Genomic DNA, 26162 nt, shown 5'->3' on the forward strand with positions numbered 1-26162 from the left:
TGCCTCTCAGTTCATTGCCCTCCTTCTTATTCCTGGCCTTGTATCAAGCCTCCATACTGCTGTCAGAAAGACTGATTTGGAGAAAAACCCAACTACATCTTCCTTCTGCCCGCAACTCTTCAATGAGTCAACCTAACACTCAAAGTTGATCCCAGACGCTTTAATGTGAGAAGTGTTGCTTGTCTTCCCTGACCACAATCACATCGTGTTTTACCTATATGGAAAAACTTGAAGTTTTCCTTCTCAGGTGGGATGTTCTGTTTCTTTACATGACATCTGATGGCTCCATATTCCTCCTTGGAATTTAATATTTCAACTGAATTTTCCATTTCATCAACTAGTAAAAGTCATCAGACATGCCTGGAAAGGAGCATTTCTATAAAGGTCTTAGACAAGATACTGGTTAATTACTATTGTCTGTGTCTGTAGGGATTTGACCAAGAGGAACTGACCTAGAATAGAATGTTCTATTGATAAAGAAAAGACTATTTGTTACAAAAGACATGGGCCATGGATTTTATAGCTGATCATGTGACCATAAATTGTCACTCAACTCATTGGACTAGCTATAAACCCAATCTAAATGAGAATTCACTGATAACATGGGAAGAGCCTTGGGTCTCCAAATGACAGCTTGGAACATAGATCTCCACAATGCACTAGATTGTGACATAGCAATACTGTGCATTAGCAATACATAGCATAGGAAATACTGTGTTAAGAAAAGAAATTCCTTGACCTCCACATATATTCTATTTAAACAGAAATTCTAAAACAGTGGTTCTCAACTTTCCTAATATTGTGACCCTTAACACAGTTACTCATGTTATAGTGACCCCCCATCATAAAATTATTTTCATTGTTACTTTTTAACTGTAATTTTGTTACCATTATGAATTAGAATGTAAATGTCTTATATACAGATGGAGATGGCCTTAGACAATCCTTGTGAAAGGGTTGTTTGACCCCTGAAGGGGTTGCAACTCACAGATTGAGAACCACTATTCCAAAACAACAAAAGCATGCCAATCAAAATTGATCAATACTCATTATTTCAGATTCCAGGGTACTTATCAATTTTCTTTCATACTTTCCACATCAGATCTGGAGGAAGGTGTACACTTTCAGAGGAAAGGTCACATGTATGTGTGGTGAACAGATTACTGGGACCCAAGGGAGCCTCCTATTCTAGGTTCAGGATCCCTTCTCAGCATCCCATGTCATTGCTGCCTCCCCAAGCTTTGTATTTGCTGCACAAAATCTATGTTGAAGAAATATATCATTTTGGACACTCAGGCACATCAGCTGACTTTATCTGCTGCTGCTAGTGCTATGATTCTTGTTTTCAAGACATGATTATTTATTTGCTACCCTTGAAGACTTATTTTTGACTGGACTCAGACTTAGCAGTAGAAGCTGTCAGCAAGGACAGCCTATATCTCTTGGCAATCGGTTCCTGGAGCTTTTCATTCGTTTCCTTCATTCTCTTGGCCAAAAGTTTAGTGTATTCTGCAGCCTCCTCCTTGTTTTCCTTAGTGAGCTGTTTCTTCAGAGCAGTACATCAGCATTTGTGTTGCAAGACACATGAAGTAACAAGACGATGAATCTTGGGTGCTTTGGTCCTGGGCTTCTTACTTTCTTTGTTTAAGGGGCTTTCTGATAACACTGGCAGACATCATCTTCTTTGGAGAGATTAAAAAGCTTTTGGATTCTACTAGCTCTTTTAGGTCCCACTGACAAAGCACAGTAGTATCTGTCAGTCCAGGGATATCCTTCTCTCCTTTCTTTACAATAACCAAGTTGAGAACACTTAGACTGGCATCTACAATGCATCCACGAACAGATTTGTGCTTCCTCTCTCCAGTTTTCCTTGGTCTAAGAATGCCCATTACTCAACAGCAGGTGCACTCTGCCATGGGTCAAAAATGCCTTGCTTCATGGGAAAACCTTGTTTGTCATTCCCACCACTGATCCGGACCATGTAACCCTTCCACTCATCACCAAGAGCATCAGCAGTTGCTTCTGTGGCCATGAGCTTCTCATAGAACGTATGAAGTTTGCATTCATCTTCTACTTCAATGAATTTCTGACAGCCAGTGGCAGGGAAGGACATATTCAGATTCATCTTGACACAGCCAACCACCTCTAGTGTTATGATTCTTGTGTTTCAGAAATGCCTGTGCTGTGGCAAGTGGGGAAATTCAGATGTTTACCAGAAAAAGAAACAGGAGATTTCCCACCTTCTTCCTGCATGTCTTTTCATAAAACTGTGCTGCTTAAATTAACCTCTCACCCTTGACTCTCCTGTCAAAGTTGAGTCATACCAGAATGTGGTGTGTTCTTACATCTTAGTCACTACCACCTGCTAGCATATTTTTAAAGCCTTGATTAGTTCACTTGTTCCAGGGTGGCCTCATTAACTAGTTACATTGAGAAAGGTTGTTGGATCATTATTCTGTTCCCTGTAACTAATCATCTGACCATCTGTATGGCAAGAACTTCAAGACTCTGAAGAAGGAAATGGAAGAAGACCTCAAAAAATGGGAAAACCTCCCATGCTCATGGATCGGTAGAATCAATATAGTTAAAATGGCCATTTTGCCTAAAGCACTATACAGATTCAATGCAATACCCATCAAAATCCCAACTCAATTCTTCACAGAGTTAGAAAGAGCAATTATCAAATTCATCTGGAACAACAAAAAACCCAGGATAGCTAAAACTATTCTCAGCAACAAAAGGAAATCTGGGGGAATCAGTATCCCTGACCTCAAGCAATACTACAGAGCAATAGTGTTAAAAACTGCATGGTATTGGTACAGTGACAGGCAGGAGGATCAATGGAACAGGATTGAAGATCCAGAAATGAACCCACACACCTATGGCCACTTGATCCTCGACAAAGAGGCTGAAAACATCCAATGGAAAAAAGATAGCCTTTTCAACAAATGGTGCTGGTTCAACTGGAGGTCAGCATGCAGAAGAATGCGAATTGATCCATCCTTGTCTCCTTGTACTAAGCTCAAATCCAAATGGATCAAGGACCTCCACATAAAGCCAGACACTCTGAAGCTAATAGAAAAGAAACTGGGGAAGACCCTTGAGGACATCGGTACAGGGAGAAAGTTTCTGAACAGAACACCAATAGCGTATGCTCTAAGAGCAAGAATTGACAAATGGGACCTCATAAGGTTACAGAGTTTCTGTAAGGCAAAGGACACCATCAAGAGGACAGATCGGCAACCAACAAATTGGGAAAAGATCTTCACCAATCCTACATCAGATAGAGGGCTAATATCCAATATATATAAAGAACTCAAGAAGTTAGACTCCAGAAAACCGAACAACCCTATTAAAAAATGGGGTACAGAGTTAAACAAAGAATTCTCACCTGAAGAACTTCGGATGGCGGAGAAGCATCTTAAAAAATGCTCAACTTCATTAGTCATTAGGGAAATGCAAATCAAAACAACCCTAAGATTTCATCTTACACCAGTCAGAATGGCTAAGATTAAAAATTCAGGAGACAGCAGGTGTTGGAGAGGGTGCGGAGAAAGAGGAACACTCCTCCACTGCTGGTGGGGTTGCAAATTGGTACAACCACTCTGGAAAGCAGTCTGGCGGTTCCTCCGAAAACTGGGCACCTCACTTCCAGAAGATCCTGCTATACCACTCCTGGGCATATACCCAGAGGATTCCCCACCATGTAATAAGGATACATGCTCTACTATGTTCATAGCAGCCCTATTTATAATTGCCAGATGCTGGAAAGAACCCAGGTATCCCTCAACAGAAGAGTGGATACAAAAAATGTGGTATATCTACACAATGGAGTACTATTCAGCCATTAGAAACAATGAATTCATGAAATTCTTAGGCAAATGGATGGAGCTAGAGAACATCATACTAAGTGAGGTAACCCAGACTCAAAAGGTGAATCATGGTATGCACTCACTAATAAGTGGTTATTAACCTAGAAAACTGGAATACCCAAAACATAATCCACACATCAAATGAGATACAAGAAGAAAGCAGGAGTGGTCCCTGGTTCTGGAAAGACTCAGTGAAACAGTATTTGGCAAAACCAGAACGGGGAACTGGGAAGGGGTGGGAGGGAGGACAGGGGAAGAGAAGGGGGCTTACGGGACTTTCGGGGAGTGGGGGGGGGCTAGAAAAGGGGAAATCATTTGAAATGTAAATAAATTATATCAAATAAAAAAAAAGACAAAAAAAAACAAAAAAACAAAAAAAAACATGGCATACATACAATAAAAAAAAAAAAAAAAAAAACTAATCATCTGACCATATTGAACACCCAGTTGAGTGGGTTGTTTAGTCAATCAGTTGAATGGATTATCTCTTGACTTTATGATGTCACAAAGTCAAACTATCATTTACTCTCAATGACTCCTCTGATAGGCTAAGAATGTGACAATGTTGAAAAATGGGCAAAATCACTTCTCATTTTCCCTTGTCTGTCTTTAGGTCCTCTGTCTCACTAGGACCTAAAGTACCTAGAGCTCCAAGTCTCCCTAGACATCAAATCCCTTCTATGCTGTTCTTTGCTGAAGAGTCGAAGGGTGACAATCTCCCCACCCATTCCATCATCTGCCATCAAAATCTCTACAAAGTGAAGTGAGGTGGCATTATCACCTTTGCACATCCTTTGTCCATTCCTGCTCGATGCCTCACAATGTTTCCAAAAACAGCTGGAGGGTCCAGGCCCTAGAAGGGAGTTTTATACGTTTGAGGCTCTGAGTGTTCACTGTCTTGTCATAAATTCCTAAGGGAGATAGCTCCATTCTGGGAAACATTCCTCATCTATTACCTTCTCGACCGGTACACAAATGGAGAACCTATCGTGCAAATGTGGCTGTGACTCTAGACCTCTGGAAACCCAGAGGGGCTCAGGTTCCATGGTAACTGGGGCTGACAATCCACGGGACTGTGGAGAGATGCTTCCTTCATGTGGCCCTTGGTTAATGCTCACTTTCTCTTGTCTGGTCTCTGGGAGACATGGAGAACAGTAGATCCACAGGCCCTTCATTTCCTAGGAGACAGTCACAACTGCAGTCCATTGGCTGAAAGATGTATCTTCCCCGTTAAGCTTACTTTGTCAGAAAAATGCCCATGTTCTACAAGTTACTAAGCCAAGCACACAGTGTTTTCTCGTTGTGAAGAGAAGCAGATATCCCATTAAAAGGGATACATCACTTGGCTATGTTTCATTTGAGATTTATTTTTTTAATTTCTGGTACTAAATATCCTCTGGCTGGGTACTGCCTTTATTCCTGTTGACTTATGTTTTAGAAACTCTAGCTTTCTAGCACTGAGCACTGAATTTCTGAGGCTAGTGGAGCACACAACATAAATATGGCTATTTACGGTGCATTCTATAGCACACATTTCAGTCTGCAGGGTTTTCCTTCTGCATGCAGAAACTAGTATTGCGCTAGATCAATGTTTGTAGAGATTTTATTCCTTGACTTGTCCTGATCACATTTTCTGTCAGTTCTTTCCTGTCTTAGAAAACATCTGCCACAAAACTCTCTCCCAGCACTCTAATGGTTTCTTCCTTTTCTACTGAGGTTCAGGCATGGACATGTATCTGCCTTAAGGTGTCTCATCTGTTTGAAGCTTTTAGACACACCCTCCTCGCAGCCTCACTAGAGCTCTTCCTCCACATAGGGTCCTTCTCTGGGTGAATGGTACTACCACACAGCAGAGGGTTACCATGAAATGTCAGCTCATCTTTGGTCTCACATTCAACCAGTAACAAAGGTCATTTGGCCCACACTTGATAGTTTTACATGAGTCTTTTTTCATTATCACTGAAACTCCAGGGCAGCCGCCTGAGATTGCCTGTATATCATCTTCCCCAGGAACTCCCCACTGCTCCCCACCTCCAGATTTACCCTTGACTAATCCATTCCCCCATCACTGTTGCTAAAATGGTCTTCCTGAAAAGTAGAGGTTCTGATCTCATCAGGTCATATGCCTGCTTAGAATTTATGCCTGGTTCTCTACTACCTTCCTGAGAAAACCCAAGTCCTTCAGATTGACCATGTGACCATGGAAACATCCTGTTGGTTAGCCTTGCTTTTTTAGTCTCCTCATCAACCATGCTTTCTGTGTTCAAGTTCACACTTAGCTTATACCCAACAAGTATAGCCTATACTCAACTACTGTTTTTATGCCCAGCAGACTCATGATCTCTTCAGGAGTTAAAATATCAGCCAGACATGAGGCCATAGAAAGGTCTCTTTTTAAAAAAGAGTACCAAGGAATTTCCGACAGATTTTATTGTTGCTGTCAAAGCTAGCCATGACGTCTAGATTTGCCCCACCTGTGATAGTTGTGGGAAATGCCATCGAGAGTGGAGGACACACATTGCCCAGTGAGTCCCACTGCGAACTCAAGTCACAAAGCAAGAAAGCCAGAGCTCCTTACTGAGAAGAGGCAGCATACTGTTGTGTTTAAATGAAGCTAACTCTGGGCGTAATCACCTGCTCAGCCACTGCCTAGTTATGCAAGCTCCAGTATTATACTAATCTCTATGCTGTATTTCCTCATTGTTTTATGGGTGCTCATGCACACACACACACACACACACACACACACACACACACTGTGACAACTGCAGATGGCTGTTTTGAAGAATAAATGAAAATGTATGTGGCAAGTTCTTAGCCCAAAGCCTGAGTGGTAAGCAATCAATAAGTGTTACTTAATAATAATGCTTGTTTGTCTTGAGTATTGAGTGCTAGACCTGAGCTAGGCAGGATAGACTAAGTGACACTTCAAGTTCCCTCCCTGACTTTCAGGTCAAAGAGCCTTTGGGACAATGGGACAACCATAGCCACTTCCTATGTGATGCGCTAACTGCCAGCTTGCCTGTGGTTCACAGGGACGAAGAGCTGATGGACCTGCCTAGGGAACCTTGATATCCACTGCATGTGGCACCCACCCCTTAGTTACCTGTATCTGCCTTTTGTTTTCAAGGTTAATTTCTTCATATTCCTCAAGATTCTCAAGCTTCTCATCTCTAAGCTCAAAGCTCATCAGATGTGCTTCAGAGACTACAAATACAGGTGCGTGACTGGCGGCCAGAGCTCGGCAATCTGAGGTTATCTTGACTTTCCTTGGTGTCACCCGAGACTTGGAAAGGGAAGAACAAAGTATCCCTTATCATTCTCATTCCTGTGGCCAAATACTGGGCAAGAAGCAGCTTAATGAAAGACTTATGTTGGCTCCTGGTTTGAGAGACTAGAGTCCATTGTGTCGGGGAAGGCCCAGCAGCGTAAGCAGCTCACGTCCTTGGTGGTGACTGCTTGGAGCTCTTCATCACTTCTCAGGAAGTGATCACTTCTAGATCAGGAAGAAGAGCTTTCCCAGAAATGAGGCTGGGATATAAATTTCCACAGTCAGCCTCTCTCGTCCTATGTGTCCTAGGCCACATGACCAAAAAGGCTCTACAAGCTTCTAACAGAACACTACTATCTGGGGAGTAAGTATTTAAACAGACAAACCCATAGAAGGTATTTCACTTTCAAAGTATAGCATACAGATTGTAATTGAATATTTGTCTCTTAAGGTGAGGTAACAGAGGAAAGCACTTAGGAAGAGGTGCTAGGGGGCTTGTGAGCTTTTTTGCCAATGATTATGCCCTTCTAACCTCATGAAAATGATATAAGTGCTAAGCAGTCAAGGACATATTAATGCCCTGTCAGGAGACTGCAAAAATAAATGGTCATCTATAGCTGTGATAAATCACCATGACCAAGGCAACTTATAGAAGGAAGAGTTTATTGGGGGGATTACAGTTTCAAAGGTTTACAGCTTATGACCATCACGGCAGGAAGCCTGGCAACAGGCAGGCAGGCAAGCAGGCATGGCACTGTAGCAGTAGCTGAGAGCTTACATTCTGTTCAACAACCATGAGGTAGAAAGCGAGACCCTGGGATTTGCATGGGCTTTGGGAACCTAAAAGCCCACCCCAAGTGACACATCTTCTCCACCAAGGCCATATCTCATAATCCTTCCCAAACCAACTGAAGACCAAGTAGGAAGACAGATGAGCCTGTGGGGGTCATTCTCAGTCAAACCACCATCATGGTCTAGGAAGCTAGAAAGTCTTGTAGGCAAGACAGTTTGTGTCCCTTGTGGGGTGATTTAAGGAAAGACATGTGTAGAGTCCATAGAACTACAGTTGTTACACAGTTCCCTTAATTTTTTTGTGTGTGATTTACCTTTGTGGTATCTTGCCTTTAGTTCCCTGTAGTGACAACGGTCTCCATTCATAGTAAATGTCAGGTTTTTATTGAGTGCAGTACTGCTATAAAAATAATGAATGAATGAATGAATGAATGAGGAGTGAATAGCAGGCAAGGCCCTCTCCCTTCATTTTTAGTTATTCTTCCAGGTGGCAGGTCAACTTTGCTATGGCTGTAAGGGAATGTTTTAAGTGTATGTTTTAATCTTAAAACAAAACAAAACAAAACAAAACAAAACAAAAACAAAAACAAAAAAACGAAGTTTGGGATTTTAGCTCACACAGCAGACCATAAGCAAAAGGTGGGAGTGGACACCTCCAGCCATGTCACTATTTCTAAGACCAACTTTGGTGATGAAAAGTTAGATTTCCCCCATTTACTAGGCAAACATTCGCTGGATGCTGCCAGTGTGCTTGAACAAAAGGTGAGTACGACCTGGGTCCCATAGCATGTTTTAACAGTGTGTGTGCTATTATAGCAATGACTGAGACATTGATATGGAGCAGACAGTGGGGAGAGGGCTGGCTACAACCCAGTTCCTTCACTGACATTAAATAAGCTTGGCCCCTGTTGCCTATTTTCTGATGTGTGAAATGAGAGAGTTGTGACAGACCCATCTCCTATGGATTGTGGCAACTGAAAGACATTGTCTATGGGCAGCCAGTTTGATCAAATATAGATAGCATTTGCCCTAGACCCAGACCCTAAGCCCATCTTCCCAAGACTCTTACTCCAACAAACCTAGAAGAGTAAGCCTACTCTATTCAGGAAAGCGTGCATGCGTGCACATGCACACATATACACACACATTGCATATATATAATGCATATATATTATACACACATATAAACACACATTGCATATATATAGTGCATATATATTATATACACACAGACACACATAGACATACACACACACACACACATATAAATTTGTCACTACTTAGGTCTTTCATCCAAACATTTGGCAGAAACCCTTAGCCTTGGGGAACTGTCCTGGCCTGGGCCCCAGGGAGTCATGCTATCTTTCCTGGCGCCTCTAATCCAGACTCCAAGTGGCCAGGCAGCCTCTTTGGCCCCATTCCCAAAGTTCAGCCTCCTCACACCACTGTTCTCAGGGTAGCACTCCAAGATAGGCAGGGCTTCCAGAATCCACTCAAGGAATGCCACCCCTTTGATAAGCAAGTGCCCTGACTACCAGGGTACTTGGAGAAACTTCACAGAGGCAAAGACTTACAAGAGACAAAAGTGGCACAGACAAGACTTGTCATTGCTGTGGGTTCTGTTACTGTGATAAAACACCATGGTCAAAACAACTTGGGGAGAAAGGATTTATTTCATTTTATAGCTATAGTCCATCATCTGAGAAAGTTAGGGCAGAGGGCCCAGAAACACAAGGCAGGTATCTGGAGGCAAGAACTGAGGCAGAGGTCAAGGAGGAGGCTTCTCATTGGCTTATTATCCTGACTTGCTCTCTATTATAGCACCCAAAGTGATCAGCTCAGCAGCAGCACCTCCCACAGTGAGATGGGCCCTCCCAAATCAATCATCAATAAAACAAACAAACAAAGAAACAATAAAAAAGGCCTTTTCCATGGGCCAATCTGGTAACTGTATGGTCACAGTTGAGGTTCCTCATTTTCAAATGACTCTGACTTGGGTCAAGTTGGCATAAAACTAACCAGCAGACATGAGACCCAAAGACTGACATCTATGGCCTTGTTTCCATTTCAAGTTTGTCATGTTTTCTGGGGCCTTTTCTAGACCTTCATTGACTCCTAATAGTTTCCTAGTTTAGCTACTATGAGCATATGCTGAGAGCTGGCTTGAAACACACCTTTGTGGGCTCCATCACTGGGTGGTCTGCTCAGGAAGTATGGGTTAGAGTCTTACCATGTGGCTTCTTTAGAGTTTTCCCCAGAAGATTCTGATAGACAGCCAGAGTAAAGGACACTTTAGAGACTAGCACATGGAAGTCCTTCTTGGTCCATGGTGAATGTGCTTCTATAGAGCCTCATTGTGTGACATTGATCTTGGGAAGGGTAGGTTAAGATGCTGGGGGAAGCATGTGGTTGGGCAACAATCAAAGGGAAATGCTTTGAGGGAGGAGAAAAAATAACTTGGCTGACATATGCAATCTGTCTGGAATCTGCCTTTTCCTCTTTCCACTCTTGTTCAGGGAAAGTGCTTAAGAAAAAGAACCTTTGTGTGAGTCTACCCAAAGTCTTCCCTGGGGTGAGGCCTCACCCTGGGGCATTATCTTGATTGTTGTGTTTTAGAAGTCTGTAGAAGTCGGAGGTAAGGGGAGCGTGTTCCTCTTTAAGTTCTCACATGCTGCAAAAGGTTTTCTGCAGTTAACCGAAGACTTGCCAATCTGCTTGGTGAGCACTCTGTCAAAGCAGAGTAGTGATATTGATGGGTGCCCAAGAACCCACTCCAAGCCCCTACCCACAGCACTTTAGGTGGTTCATTTCAGCAGCTAGTTTCCATGGAATCAGGTGGGATATGTCTGAAAATGTCCTCTTTTGGTCCTTTTCGCTGACATTTTTGGTTGGCCATGTCTTTTCTACTGACTCACTCTTCCCAGGGAGAGCATGACCCAGTTGACTGGTACGATCCTACTAGTTTGTAGAATGTGGAACTTATCTCTGAAGACATAGGCATGCTCTCTCATTCTGCTCTTTGAGCTGGAGATCCCTTGACGAATTTGTGAGCTTGTTTGTCCATTTTGCTCTTGAGAGGCCATGCTAGCTGTCCCATCAGAAGGCATCGTCATGCCTGACCCTCACTGCCCTCTTTATGCACCCCAAGTTAGTTTTCCACGAAAGCCCTCAGTGGGATAAAGAGAGGGAGAGGGGCATGGTGTCAGTGTATGAGATATGAGGCTGCCTCCAGCTCTCAGATTTGGGGAGATTTTAGAGTGCAATGCTTAAACTCTGGTCCCTGTCCAGGAATCTATTTTAGGAAGGTTTAAATTAAACACATGTAGACCTTACCCACGAGGCAAGTTTCTAGGAGCAAGAGAAAGCTCTGGCTTCTTAGATTTCCCCATGGGCCTCTCCCATCAGGTAAAGGAAACAGTAAGTGGATCTACTATCTGACTTGTAGCGGGTAGGTTGAGGCAAGGATGAAGGGCAAGCACTCAGAGGCTAACTGACCCTCAGCCTCTTCCTGCTTCACCGTTCTCCATGGCTCCCCACAGGGAGATAGCTCTCTTCCCCTTTATGAATATTCTTGCTCTCCATGTGATATGTGTGTAGCCTGAGCTCAGGGTGAATTTACAGGGAAGAATGATTTCTGCACACACCCATCCTGTTCTCTTTTCTGAGAGGAGTTTCCGGTAAGCAGCACAAGGGAGAAAGCTTTTGCTTTCACTCACAGAGACCTTGGCTTGTTTGATTAACTGAAGAAAAGAATACAAATTTAGAAGTTTTGTGTGTCGTGGGAGTCTCCTCAAAGCAATGAAGACACAGTGATCAAATTGTATTGTTTATGCTAGGCTTGACAAAGGATGGACAGTCACGGGGAGATATATTGCTGGACAAATGAGGCATGGTCTGATGATAATGAACTGAGAGATGTAACAAGAACTGTGAGTTCAGGTCCTTCCCTGTGGTTTGACATCTTCAATAATAAGGATGCTTCTTTCCTGTGGGAATAGGGAAGCCACCTTTCAAAGGAGGGTCTAGGGACATGCTTCAGGGAAAGTTCAGAAAATCTTTCTTAGGTTACACGAATTGCTACAGAAGAAGGAGTCAAGACCACAATGATCTTCCAACTTCTGCAGTTTTATCAAATTCCTTCAGCTTATCCCAGTCCACCCACCAAGTACCACAGTTGAGTGTTATATCTAAACCCCATCAGCCACAGACCAGTGATATCACAAATGGATGGTAAACTGACAAGCATCATTGAAGTTCCCCTATGAGTGTATGTATCAAAGGTTTGGCCTCTGGTCTGTGACACCCTTTGGGGACATGGTGTAGATGGTTTAAGAGGTGGAGTCTAGTATAATGAAATGGATCCCTGGGAGGGGATATTTGGGAGTTGACATCTTCCTCTTAACGTTTTGCCTGCCAGTCATCATAAGGTGTGCAGGCTAGCATTCCACGTGCTCTCCACCATGCTGTGGTATCTCTATACAGAAGCCCCCAAAAGGAGGTCAAGCGAGCATGGATTAAGCCTGACCCCAAACAAGTCTCTGCTCCTCTGTTCGTCACATGTGTCTGTCACCATGATGAAGCACAGACATTTACAGGCAGGAGTCCTTTTAAAATGTCAACCACTAAGGTTGGTGGCACAGGTCTGGACTCCTAGCTCCTAGGGAGGCTGAGGCAGAAGGATTGCAAGTCCAAGGCTAGCCTGAGGTGCAGAGTATGGCTGGACAACTTCCTGAGACCCTTTATAAAAATTTGAAGTAAAGGGGGGTGTGGGGTATTGTTTGGTCAGTAAAGGGCTTGCGGTATAAGCATGGGAACCTGAGTTTGGATGCCCCACACATGTGTGAAAGATGGGCAGCTATGGGCCCAGTGCTGGAGAGGAGGAGACAGTAGGATCCTAAGGGGTCACTGGCCACCACTCTAGCTGAATTGGCGAGTTCCAGACCTGGTGAGAGACTGTCTCAACAAATAAGGTGGAAAGCAATTGAGGAAGCATCAGACGTGGACATTAGCATGCATGCACCCCACCTCCACCCCCACTCCCATCCCTGCTCCCCAACCCCCTGACACCCTAGTACTGTTCCTGTGTCCTACTGCCTTCAGTTTGAGCTTTCTACTCCCTCTGTACATGCTCATGTACCCTGAGCATATGCTTAATAAATATTTGTTTAATCCTCAAAGGACTGCAACAAACTGTACCATTTAAATAAACAGCCAGCTATGGATGAGAAAGCGGCGTACACACAGCCATAAGAGTAAACGTCTGAGACTATTTATGGCTTTCAGCTGGGCTGAGACACAAATTGTACTTTTGTCTAAGGAGACATTAGAAGGGTGTGAGTAGTGGGGAGGTCCAGCCTTAAGCAAAAGTAGTCTTCAGGTCAAATCCTAACCTGTGCTCTTCATTTGGCAACCTTTGAGCAAAAGGGGTCTTAAAAACATTCCTGTATATTCAAACCAACAAAATAATCCTTTGGGGCAGGGCTTGGTGGTAGAGCCATGGGCTCAGCACATGTGAAGCCCAGGTCTCAATCTTCAGCAATCAAAAAAGGAAAGAAAAAAAAGTCTCCCTGGAAATATTCTTTCCTAAGTGGTGCCCATGTGGGTGTGTGTGGAGGCAGAAGTGGATCTGAGCTCCCTCCAGGAGAAGCACATAACTAGGGTGAGTCATTCACCTCCGCAGTTGTGGGTTCCCCTGATTGTCAAGGCTCTGGGGACAACCAGCCCACATGGGCAGGTGGAGTCCCTTTTGAATGATGGCTATAAAGAAGTAAGATATTTCACTGCATGGGTGACCGTGCATTTGAATGGGTTTCATAGGCAAGGGATGGAGTTTTGGAAAACTGACACTAGCTTTCTGAATCTACCTCCTGTGTGTGTGTGTGTGTGTGTGTGTGTGTGTGTGTGTGTTTGTCTGTCTGTCTGTCTCTGTCTGTCTGTCTCTGTCTGTCTCTGTCTCTCTCCCTGTGTGTGTGTGTGTATGTGTGTGTGTTTGTCTGTCTGTCTGTCTCTGTCTCTCTGTCTCTGTCTGTCTCTGTCTCTCTCCCTGTGTGTGTGTGTGTGTGTGAGAGAGAGAGAGAGAGAGAGAGAGAGAGAGAGAGAGAGAAAGAGAGAGTTGGGGGAGGGCCTTCCTCCTACTCTGACTCTTTAAAGACTTGGGTTAAAAACACATTACAAGTAAGCTCTGTTTCCCCCACCCCCACCCCTAACCCCCACCCCGTGTGGATTAGACACCAGTTTAGTTTGTTTTCTCTGAACATGAGTCACCTTTGCTAATTTTGTTAACTTCAAATCAAGAAGCAAATCAGTGGTAAAGTGAGGCCCTTCTCAACCTCCACTACTCCTCAGAGTCCACTGGAATTCTGTAAAACTTCACACTCTTGGGGGACAGCCTCCCAAAGTTTGGCCTCAGGGTGTCCACACTGGGACCTAGAACGATGCCCCTTAGTGGACATGGGAGACCTAGTCCAGAACCCACCTGAGGCACTCACATCCTTTCATTATACTTTACTTTTTAAGTTTTATTTTTCCGTGCATACATTTATGTGGGTGCATGTCAGATGTGTGCAGGTATCCATGGAAACTGGAAGAAGGCATCAGCTTCCCTGGAGCTGGAGTTACAGGTGGCTGTGAACAGACCTTGGATCCCTTGGAAGAAAAGCAAGCATTCTTAATTGCTGATCTAGTTCTTCTCTGTGTCTATGTACTTTAAATCATCTCTGGATTATGTCTAGTCTATGAAGCAGTGTGAATGCTGTGTAAATAGTTGTAGTGTTGCAATGTCTAGAGATAAATGATAAAGAAACAAATCTGTGCAGGTTCAATATGGACACAATTGAAGAAATCATGCCAATCAATCTACAGTTGGTTGGAACTTCGAGTAGAATCTATGCATTTTGAAGACACACTGTGTGTGTGTGTGTGCGCGCGCGTCCATATATATGTATATGTATACGTGTGTGTGTGTGTCTGTCTGTCTGTCTGTCTGTGTAGATATATATCTTAAAGACCTTGGAAGGAATTTTAATAGCCAGCCGTGCTTGGGATTCACCAGTTTGGAGCAATTGGGCTCCAGCTGTGCACTTTACTCGTGGGTGGTACAAAGGAATGTTTGTCTTTGTGTGTGTGTGTGTGTGTGTGTGTGTGTGTGTGTGTGTGTAGACTATAAACAACCACCAACCTCCACACTGTGTACTTTAATGTGCTTTACGAGGAGGACCAGTTTTCCATTTCCTGTGGCTCCTGCTGTCACAGGATTGAGGGACAGCTGAGGGCAGGCCCCACTTCCAGGCTGGGGATAGCCCTATGGTGTCTATGTGGCCCTGGGAAACTCATTATCTTTCTTGGCTGAGGTTGACATTGGATGTGCTGAATTTCTGGGGAGAGAAAGCAGTCTTAGGACCTGCTAGCCATGTATTTGGAGACTTGTCAAACTTGGGTGGTATCGAAGGGTGGCAGTTGCTCGAGTAGAAGTGTATTTATTATCCATCAGACACATCAATATCTGTAGGCGTGATATCCTACTGGGGATGGTTCCTTCATTTGTTCTGTAAATGCTCCCTGAGTACTTGCTACATACAGGGATACAAGAGTAAGTAAGGTCACAAAAGATGAGCTCTCTGTTCATCAAGAGTGGAAGATTTACAGTAGAGATGTGCACAGTGGGTGGGGCACGTTGCATTGTCCCAGGGAGGCCCTCATGACTGATACTTGGTATCTATTGCAGATTGGCAAAATCAACGCTGCTCCTCATTCCTTTGTTGGGGGTTCACGAGGTCCTCTTCACTTTCGTCACTGATGACCAAGTTCAAGGGTTTTCAAGACTGATTCGACTCTTCATCCAGCTGACACTGAGCTCCTTCCACGTGAGTAGTCTGACTCATGCCTTGGCTCAGAGAAGAAAAATACACAGGGTCCAAACAGAGAAGTGAGCAGAGCTGGGGACCTACACACTTTCCTAGCATCGGCGGGCTCTATTGGTGAGGATCTGTGACATTCAAGGGTGTACAGATGGGGAAGTGTTGCCCAGATCTGCCGGCATAATTCAGTGACTCAGAAGAGAAAATCGGTCTTGTTCCTGGACTGTAGTAGGTGGTGTGACTCATGATCATATTGACTGTGTCGCCTTGAAGCCTTTTATTAAGGGCCTATTATTTGCTGTGTTATCTGCAGAGCATCGTACAAAACAGACCATTTCCATGCATCCTGTGACATGTATATACTGCACACGATACTACTAGGATAGGGAGAAGAGAGTCCAGATCACGAGGCACCAAATCCAGACAGAAGTGTGTGCACCAAAACTAGAAACAGGAGTTCAGCTTTGTTGCCTGGACGCTTTGTTTAACTAGGGCTAACTGTCTATGAACTGACAGTGTAGTGTGGCCTTCAACCGTGATGTTGGAGTCAGGCATCGAGATAAAACATGGGGCTAAGCTTTGGGGTGATGGCCCTGGCTTCTTCACACCCTCACAAGAGCCTGAGTTGGGGCTAGCTTCATTTGATTTGACTTCCTGGGTCCTCTTTTTTTCTTTTTCTTTCTTTTTTTTAAACTATCAACCATGATTCTTTCTTCTATTTGGTCTGAGGGTCTTTTGATCTCTGCTTTCCACACGTTCTCTCCTTGTTCTCTCCACAGAGTGACTGCTTTTTATGTGGCAGCTCAGGGCTCCCAAGAGCTTGGGAAAGGGGGATGCTAGCATTTTAATGCTGAGGTCTGGAGCTGACATCTTGATGACTTCTCTGCCTTCTGCAGTTTAAAGCAAGTCTAGAGTGTCCTGGCCTAGTGAAGAAGGGTGAGACTGAGGAGGGGTGTGGATGTAGAGAGGCGTGGCTCAGGGGCAAAGGCCAGTAAGGCAACAGACCTCAGGCAATAGTATAGGCATAGTCAAAGTCCCCATACAGTAGTAGTCTTAGAATTAATCAACTTAACTGGGCAGTGATGATACACACCTTTAATCCCAGCACTCTGGAAGCAGAGGCAGATGGATCTCTATGTTTTTGGAGCTAGCCTGGTTTACATCTATAGGGTGGGTTCCAGGACAGCCATGGCAACAGAAAGAAACACTGTCTCAAAACAAAAACAATAAAACAATCAACCAACCAAAAAAAAAAAAAAAACAAAAAACAAACAAAAAAAAAACCGCAAGCAACCAAAAACAAAAACCCAAACAAACCAAACAAAGAAACAAGACCACCTCTACCCCTAAACCAAACCAACCAAACAAAAAATGAATTAACCAATTTCAACTTCAAATTAACCACTTGATGTTGACATCAAACGGGGCGTCTGTAATGGAGAAGAAAGAACTTGGTGAAATTCCCTCCCCAGAGAGCCACAAGAACTGGGATGTATCTCAGTTGTTGGAGAGCTGGCTCAGTATGTGTAAAGTCCTGGGTTTGACTCCCCCCAGCACCACATAATTGTGTAGCCTTGAGTGTAACCTTCAGTAACTAATCCCAGCAGCCAGAAAGTAGGGTAGGGGATCAGAACTTCAAGGTCAGTCTCCATTACAGTGAGTTAGAGACCAGCGTGAGCTACATGAGATGGTACCTCAAAAAAATAAAGAAATGTCAGAAGCTACATCCATAAAATCTTACCTGTGTGACTACCTTAACATGATCTGAACAAGGACAGCAACAGACATGCTACATGGACGGGGGAAAGCCCACGAGACCTCAATCCTACACGAAGAACTACAGGCAACTAAGGAATGCTGAGAGTGGGAGATAGAGTGAGTCTTCCCCCGGGGAGAGCACACTAACTGGTTATTCAGTACCAAATGGTCATCCCTGAAGATACAAATATGAGTAATATTATGCAGACTGAGCAGGTTGTGTTTAGGAACACATACACACACACCCTACCACCACCACCACCAACAACAACAACAGGACTGATGGCAAAGTATATGGGGACCTTACAGTGCAAGGTGGTTAAACAAAATTCCTGACCAGTCATTCGCTTCCTGTTCAGCTAATATAAACAGGGACAGGACACTTGACTTACAGGTAAGTGCCCAATTTTTCTAAGAGGCTAAAAATGATGATGTGCATGTGTAGGTGCCTACATGAGTCTATGTATGCACCATGTATGCAGGTGTCTGAAAGGCCAGAAGGCACAAGACACCCTGGACTCAGACACGACAACTGGAGTTGTAGGCAGTTGTGCATCCCATGGTGGAGGTGCCAGGAACTGAAAACCCAAATCTTCTGCAAGAGCAGTAAGCATTCTTAACTGATAAGCCATCATCTCTCCAGCCCAAGAACCTACATTTTAAAAATTAGCACAGATACCAATGGCTGCATATGTAGGGAGGTAGATATCAGGACGTAATAAAGTTACTAAACGGGAAGTCAGAGCACTCAGTGGTGAGGAGGGGAGTTAAGATAACAAAGTACCGAAAACCCTACTGAGGACTGTGGCTCATGCCAGTCATCTCAGTGCTCACCAGGCTGAAGGAGAAGGGGTGTTAGGAGTTTTGGGTCAGCCTGCTCTACACAGGGTTTTCCAGACCAGTCTGAAGTATTGGGCAATACCCTGTTTGATCTACACTTTTTGGAAAAGAAACACACACTGACAACAACAGCATTAATTTTGGGATCCAAAGTCAGAAGACAAAAACAAAAACAAAAAAACAAAAAAAAAAAACCCCAAAAACAAAAACAAAAACAAAACAAAAAACAAACAAACAAACAAACAAAAACCCCAGGAATGTGTGACCTGTACTGAGGAAAAAAGTGACATCGGTGACAATTCTCCAAAAAGTATGATGACTAGAATGGAGATTCCGCAGAACAATGTCCTCTCAGAACTAAGGTGGCAGAAGGAAGAGAGTGAATGTGAAGACAGGTCTGCTGAGATGATCCCGTCGGCTTGACAGAGAGAAAACCGTAAAGAAATGACAGAGCTTCGATAACCCACATGATGCCCCAGGAAGCAATATGTGTGCATGGGGAGTCCCAAGAAAGCTGAGACAAGAAACAGGAGGGAAAATGTGCAGAAGCCATGCTCAGAAAGTTCCCAGACTGGATGAAACACTGAATCCATATGCACAATGGCCTGAGAGTAGCATCAAACAAAGGTTATTTACATTCAGAGACCTTGAAGTCAAAATGCTCAAAGTCAGTGGAACTCTGTGGTTGTAAGTTTGCAATCCTAACACTCAGGAGGCTGAGGCAGGAGGACCACACACTCAGGGCCAGCCTGGGTAGGAGGAAAAAATCTTATCTCACAAACAAGATACAATCTTTAATATGACAAAAGAATAGCAACTCTGTATACCATTGAGCCAGCCAGAGGAGCAGAAAGGCAGAGGCGTGGTAGGGTGCCAATAGGGTAAATAAAAAAGTCAATTAATAGCTCCAGCGCTTGCAAAACTGTTTCAAGATGAAGGTAATATGTTCTCAGATAGATAAAGACTGAGAGAATTTGCTGACTGTCCCACAAGTGGTTTCAAGGGAAGTCCTTCAGTCTGGAGGGGAAAAATGACAATGTACAATAACTCAGATTCACAAGAAGTTAAAACACTGCCAAAGGTAGATATGTAAGTAGCAGAGACAACATAGTTCATTGATTTTTTTTCTTAACTGATTTAGAAGACACAAGATGATTATACAATATATAATCATTATGTTATTAGGTTTGTAACAAAAAATCACATATACATCACAATAATAGCACAAGGAGGAATGAATAAATGGAGATATACTAAATCTTCTATATTTTACTAAAATGAAATTACTATTAATATAAAATAAACTGTGACAAGTTAGGATGCATGCTGTAGTCCTGAGCTATTCAAATAACTAAAACGTAGCAAGAACACCCTCAAGGGATTGAATTGGCTTGCTGAAAAGCCTGTGTGACACTCCCTCAGTCTGAGAGGAGTTATCATACCCATCCATCCGAAAGACGAAAGCTGAGGCACAGAGAGTGCGCATGTGCTAACAAAGTCAAAGATGGAAGTTTGATCTAGAAGTTACCCTTGCCTGTAACCCACCATGTCACAGCCAGCGTGTCACATAGTACATGGTGGGTATCCAGGGCGTCCTGTAAAGATCGTAACCAGGAGGCATCAAGTTGCCTATCCACAGTCTTCAGGCCTCTGTCACAGGCACTGAGATCCTGTGCGGAGAGCAGAGAAAGCCTGCTAGCCCCTTCATTCTCACGAGTCTCAGGGGCTCAGCAAGCAACTGAACATCACATTTCTTTCCCTCCTGTTGGAGCTAAACTCTCTGTGGCTTTAAGCTGAGGCACCAGACCCATTGGTAACCTTTTTCCCATTATTGAAACATGTTTAATTTATTTCAATCTTTTGGAGGGGATTTCAAAAGCTAAGACTTAGTGATTTGACTTTTCCTGGGTGGCTTGGTTCTAATCTTCTGCAAAATGTAATCTCAAAAGAAATAAAAGCAAAACATAAGCAAATCCTCCTGCTGTTTGGTGGCCTTTTGGCAGACTGGTTAACATAAGTCCCAAATCACCTGATAGCACACGTCTGAGGCAAGCTCAGGGCCAGATACTCATGTGGAGATCATGGGACCAAATGTCTACGAAGGAAACTTCACTTACCACACTCCTTAGGCCTAGGGGATGCTCTGGCCTTTTGTGTAATAAATTACTTATGAACTTTTTGGCTTAAAGAAGTAATCGCTATTATTTTTGATGGTGCTGTGTGTTGGGCTGTCCAGGCTTCATAGGCACATAGTCCTTTTGATACATACAATTTTGGCTGCTCTGCAAACACCTGAAGGTTCCATCAGGCTGGAATGCCGGTCCTCAATAGGTCATTCACATGTTGATGCAACCTATTGGCCAGGAGTTCAACTAGGACCATTGATCAGTGAGCTTCATTTTCTCTATGCATCTCACAATATAGCAGATAGATTCTTGGAGCACCTCAAGAGCAAAAGTTCCAAGAGGGAGCAAGGGGGAATCGCCATCCTCCGAAGGCAGAAGCTCAAAAGTAAATACCTACCTGGAGTGATGCTTCGCCACGTTATGCTGGTAGACGGTCACAGGGTCATCTTGGGCTCAAGGAGGGAAAACAAGATTCTGGTTTTAACATGAGGAGCAGCTTTAGCCTACTTAATGAGGAGAAACACTGGAGCTCTCTTTGGAGAAGGGTTGCCACAGTGTAGTCCAGCCACCCGCAGAAGCTCTGCTCACCTGGCTGTACTACTGAGGAACATGAGGATTCACAGAGATGCGGCAGCATGTTCTGAACTAGGATGGAGACAGAAAGTGCTTGGCTGTAGACAGAGGCTCCCCATATCTCACCAAACATAGATGAATTGGGGGAGGGGACAGATGTGGAGAGTCATTTTGGTGCTTTCTTGGCCATCTTGGTGACCTTATGAAAGGGATCAGTGAGAGAGGTCATTAGTTCCCACAGCTTCCCTCCTCCCTTGCTGCCTCAGAGTCTCCTTCACTCTTCAAAGGTTTGCTATATGGAGAGCTTCAGCAGCCTCCTGTCATCATCAGATCTTTGGAGAGACTGCCACATGTTGGGGAACACGTGAAAGTCATGTGTTCTGTGGGACCTGCTCTCTTCGCGCTTGCTTTATCTGGAACAGGAGCCAGACTGCAGGATGTTCCGAAACCTGTGAAGTGAAGACACACTTGTCATGTGAATCCTATTTTAGCTAGCTTTGTGAGGATTCTGGCATGCCAAGCGCCAGCTCTTCTTATAGTGCATGTTCAGAGGTAATTATTAATGTTCCTGTGACCCCACAACAAGCTGTGAGCCTCTGATTCCATTGCATGTGTGAAAAGGATATGGCGTATTACCAAGGCTCCATTCAGCAGCAAAGCTACACACTCTCCAGGCACAAGAAGAAAGGGAAATCCCACATTTGAGGCAGAATCTGAGCTGTGAGGTTCCTGGCATTATTCAGAGGGACAATGGGACAAACATTATTTATGTTGGTAAAGGTAAGAAGATCAGAGACAACTCCCTTCAGGGATGTATTCCATTAGCAACCATCAAAAGATACAGGAAAGCCAGGCATAGTGGTGCATACCTATAGACTCAGGATGGGAAATACTGTGGTAGGAGTTTTGGACCACCTGAGCTACATTGTGAGACCAAGTCTTTTATAAATGTATGTGTGTGTGTGTGTGTGTGTGTGTGTATGTATGTATGTATGTATGTATATGTGTGTATATTATATATACACACACGTATATATGTATATATGTATGTATATATATGTATGATGTAGATAAAGTCGGCCTTTCATTGTGACCCTTCAGCTGGGATGTGCCATATTTGTGGGGTCTGGCATTTTGAGACTATCCCTTTAAACGCTCAAGTGCTCTGGACCTATGCATATCTGTTACAATATGTCAAACACACAATGCATACTCCACAGATCTTTACATCAGTTAGGGAACACCAAGACATGCATTCTAAGTAGATATGAAAAGAATAGAGTATAAGACATGCCATCACAGTTAAGAAGTAGCTTGACATTATATGTGACAAAACTCTTATGACAAAAGCCCAACTCATTCATTCATTCATCCAGACATCCATACATTCAGTAATACATAATACAAAATACATAATATATTTCTATTTTTTACTGGTTGTTTTATTTATTTACATTTTAAATGTTATCCCCCTTTGTAGTTTCCTCTCTGCAAACTCCATATCATATCCCCCTACCCCCTGCTTCTATGAGGGGGCTCCCCCACCCACCCACCTCACCGCCCTAGCATTCCCCTATACTGGGGCATCAAAAAGCATTTCTATTACATGCTACATATTTGGGGGGGGGGTTGAAGATCTGGTAGTGAAGTCTAGATATGGATGCTACCCTCACATATGACAGAGAAAGGCTAATAAAGGACAATATCACTCCAATGCTTAAAGTTGGACAGCTTGCAAAGACCTCTTCATGGTGATTTTTCAGCTGCTATCTGGATTTTTTTTTTTAACAGAGCTGAGGACCAAACCCAGGGCCTTGCACTTGCTAGGCAAGCACTCTACTACTGAGCTAAATCCCCAACCCCTGCTATCTAGATTTTAAGAAGTCAAATTAGGTAGAAATTTGTAGAGGGAACATCTCAGGAAACACACAGTGTGAATGGGCTCAAGGAATATGTCAGCTGTGTGGGTGGTATCCACACCTTTGTTTAGGCCCCTGTCTAAACATATTGAATGACATCTACCCAGGGGTCAGGTTTTATAGAATGATGGTGTATGATTTCTAAGGCTAGGATTCATTCATAGAAAAGAGTAAAGCATCTGCCTGGCTCACCCTCTCTGGGAAAGTCAGGTTCCCCATCAACTCTCTGGACAGTGACCTGGGACCTACTGCCTTTAAGATAAGTGAATCTGAACATGAACAGGGATTCTGAACATAAACACCTTTGCCTGGGACATATTCTGCAAGACTGTTGGAATATTAATTGATAAATAACCATTGTTGTATAAAGAGGACATCCTTGTTTCTATGACTGTGACTATGTTTTACTGTGAAATCAGGAAATTTCTGAGGTGTGGGCCAATTTTTCAAATAACAATATGGGAGCTGAAGAAACAGCTCAGCAGTTGGGAGTGTTAGTTGCCTTTGAGAGGATCTGAGCTTGGTTCCCAGTATCTACATCATGTGGCTCAGAACAGCCTGTAACTGCACCTCTAGGGGATCCAATATCCTCTTGTAGCCTCTGTAGGTAACTGACCACACACACCATTTTTTAAAAAATGTTTTAAAAAGTAATGATTTGAAGATGTGGTCTACAACAATACAGTCAGAGTTCCTAGAACAAACTCACCAGCCACATAAGCCCCAGTATTTTGAGTCTATATGTTCAGTAACTGTTGTGTGCAATTTGGTGACCAAAGCAAAAAGGATATATTGTCATATGCTTATCCTTTGGCTAAAGGTCTGGCAGTCTCTCACTGGACATTAGCATCATCAAGGTGGCTGGGATATAGTGACTGAGAGAAAATGGGGCATGAGATGCAGTCGGCACCACAGAGGCCCAGAGCCCACGTCACCTCAGACCGTCTGTGCTTAGGAGAGTTTATTTTGTGCTAAGTGAGATGAGAAACCGCTGGTGGGAAATAATCTGTCATTTTAAAGAAAATAGTTGGACAAGAGCAAAGGGTGTTTATTAAGTTGCATAAATAATAATTTCAGGACCAGTCATAACTGGATGTAGGTCCACAAACAATTCATGGGCAATCCGTCTCTCACCATCACTAGTCTCAGTGGTTGGCTTCATGCCCAGGAGGCCTTTCTTTCTGGATCATGAGAAGATGCCAGCACTATCTCCAAGTTTACACTGTCCATAATTATAATTAGTATGGCAGACTCAGAGAGGGAGAGCACAATCTCTTTTTCTAGTGAAAAGAGCTCTGATTGGCCTTGCCCAAGTCACAGAACCTGTTTGGGCCAAATATTACCATGATGATCATCCTAAAACATGAGAACCTCATGATTGACAGCTATGCCAGAAACTCAGGGAATAAGGAGGGGAAAGAATACAAGTTGGCAGCACTTGGGAGGCAGAGGCAGGTGGATATCTATGAGTCCATGGCCAGTCAGGACTACATAGTGAGACCCTATAATAAAGAAAAAGAAGGGGAAGAAAAAATGAATTAGTCAATGACCATCATAGAAAACTAAAAATGGAACCATGGTCTTTCCTGTATTTGTTCCATTGAATTAATGACCCAGAGTCTTGGGAGGCCAGTTATTATGGACTTAAATGTACCTACCAGCACCCAGGAGGCCACTTATGTGGATAGTGGGTATCAAGATAAGAAGAGACACCAACTAGCAGGACTAATTCCATTCCGTGTAAGCACCACACAAAAACCTCTTCTCAGGGATCCTCAGACACATCCCCTACTAAGTAGGAGTTCACACTATATTCTCCTTTTGTTCCAGGGATTTCTGGTGGCCTTGCAGTATGGCTTTGCCAATGGAGAGGTATGTTTTCATGTTGCCATTTAGTTTCTGGTGAGGCGGAGGCTACAATTCTAGGCTCCCTACTGGTATTTGTGTGATTGGATGACTGCCATTGGCATGTATTGGAACAGACTTTTTGTTGTGAACATCCATTAGAGAGAATAGGAGGCAAATTAATCTCACAAAGGATGTTAGGAATGGTGTGAGAACCTCAGAACCCAGCCCTTGGTCTGTCGGGTAGCATTCAAATGTGAGGGAAGAGGCAAGCATGGACTTTAGGGTCTAAAGTCTGCACCCAAACATTGACTGACTACCCAGAAGTTCTGTGGTTTAGTCATTTAGCGTCAATGTTCTCATCTGGAAAATAACAGATGCTCTGGCATGCTTAGCACAAAGAAAACACTGAACACCGGGGAGTTATGCTTTTATTATTTTTTAATTTAACTTTTATTGCATTCTGTTTTCTCTGTGTGCTATTTAGTTTTCTGCTACTGTAAGAAACACTTGAGATAATCAACTTACAAAGACGGCAAGAGCTTATTTGGCTTGTGGGGTCAGAGGTTTCAGTCGATGGTTGGTTGCCTTTAGGCCTGTGGTGAGACAATTTATAATGATGAGAATGCATAGTGAGGTGAGAGGGGGTAAGAGGGAAGAAGAGAAGGGAGGGAGGGAGGATGGGAGAAAGGAATGAAGGAAAGAGTTGGAGGAGGGAGAGAGTGAGTTCATATTCCTCTGCAGGAATAGCTCCTCCTCAATAATGTAACTTCCTTCTCTTAGGCCTCATGTCTTAAAGGTCCTGCCACCTCCCGATAGGACCAAGGGCTGGAGCCTAAAGCCTTCAGTTCGAGAGCCTCATCTTTCAAGTATAAACACCTGGGGAAAGGCAGAAAGCACCCCACCCCCACCCCAGACAGAAGCCAGGATGGTGTTTTCGGGAGTCAGTGGTTTCCAGCCCCCTTTCCTCCTTACATAGGTCCCCTCCAGGGGGTGGGGGTGTGGCTGTCTCCTCCAGTGGAACACAACCCTGTCAGCAGCAACCCCCCACTTCTGCTTTGCTCACTGCTGTTTCTGTGTCGCTTCTTGCCTGCCTGCCAGGCAAGTTTCAGCCAAAACACTGCTATGAACACCGCCTGAACACTGGAGCGCCAGCTCCCAGGCTCCCATCAAAAGGCGGAAGGGAAAACAGAAAGATTTTAAACTGGCTTTACATCTAGGGCTAAGCAACATTTCATTCTATGAAATAAATATTCTGATCAGCAGAGGAGAAAAGTGATTGTTTCCAAGTGACTTTTTTTTTTTTGTAA

General features: G+C 43.7%; 1 protein-coding gene and 1 pseudogene across 1 annotated transcript in view; one reads left to right on the forward strand and one right to left on the reverse strand.

The window, feature by feature from the left end:
• Glp2r (glucagon like peptide 2 receptor) overlaps positions 1–26162 on the forward strand; it is a 64502-nt gene that overhangs the window by 36833 nt on the left and 1507 nt on the right. Inside the window, exons 10-12 of the mRNA XM_052195722.1 lie at positions 7003–7091; positions 15659–15797; positions 24838–24879. Coding sequence (XP_052051682.1) covers positions 7003–7091; positions 15659–15797; positions 24838–24879 — 270 coding nt within the window. The remainder of the gene's footprint in view (positions 1–7002; positions 7092–15658; positions 15798–24837; positions 24880–26162) is intronic.
• Positions 1382–2125, reverse strand: LOC127694233 (40S ribosomal protein S6-like; annotated as a pseudogene).

The sequence above is a fragment of the Apodemus sylvaticus genome, chromosome 10 (assembly GCF_947179515.1).
Source record: "Apodemus sylvaticus chromosome 10, mApoSyl1.1, whole genome shotgun sequence".
NCBI lineage: Eukaryota > Metazoa > Chordata > Mammalia > Rodentia > Muridae > Apodemus > Apodemus sylvaticus.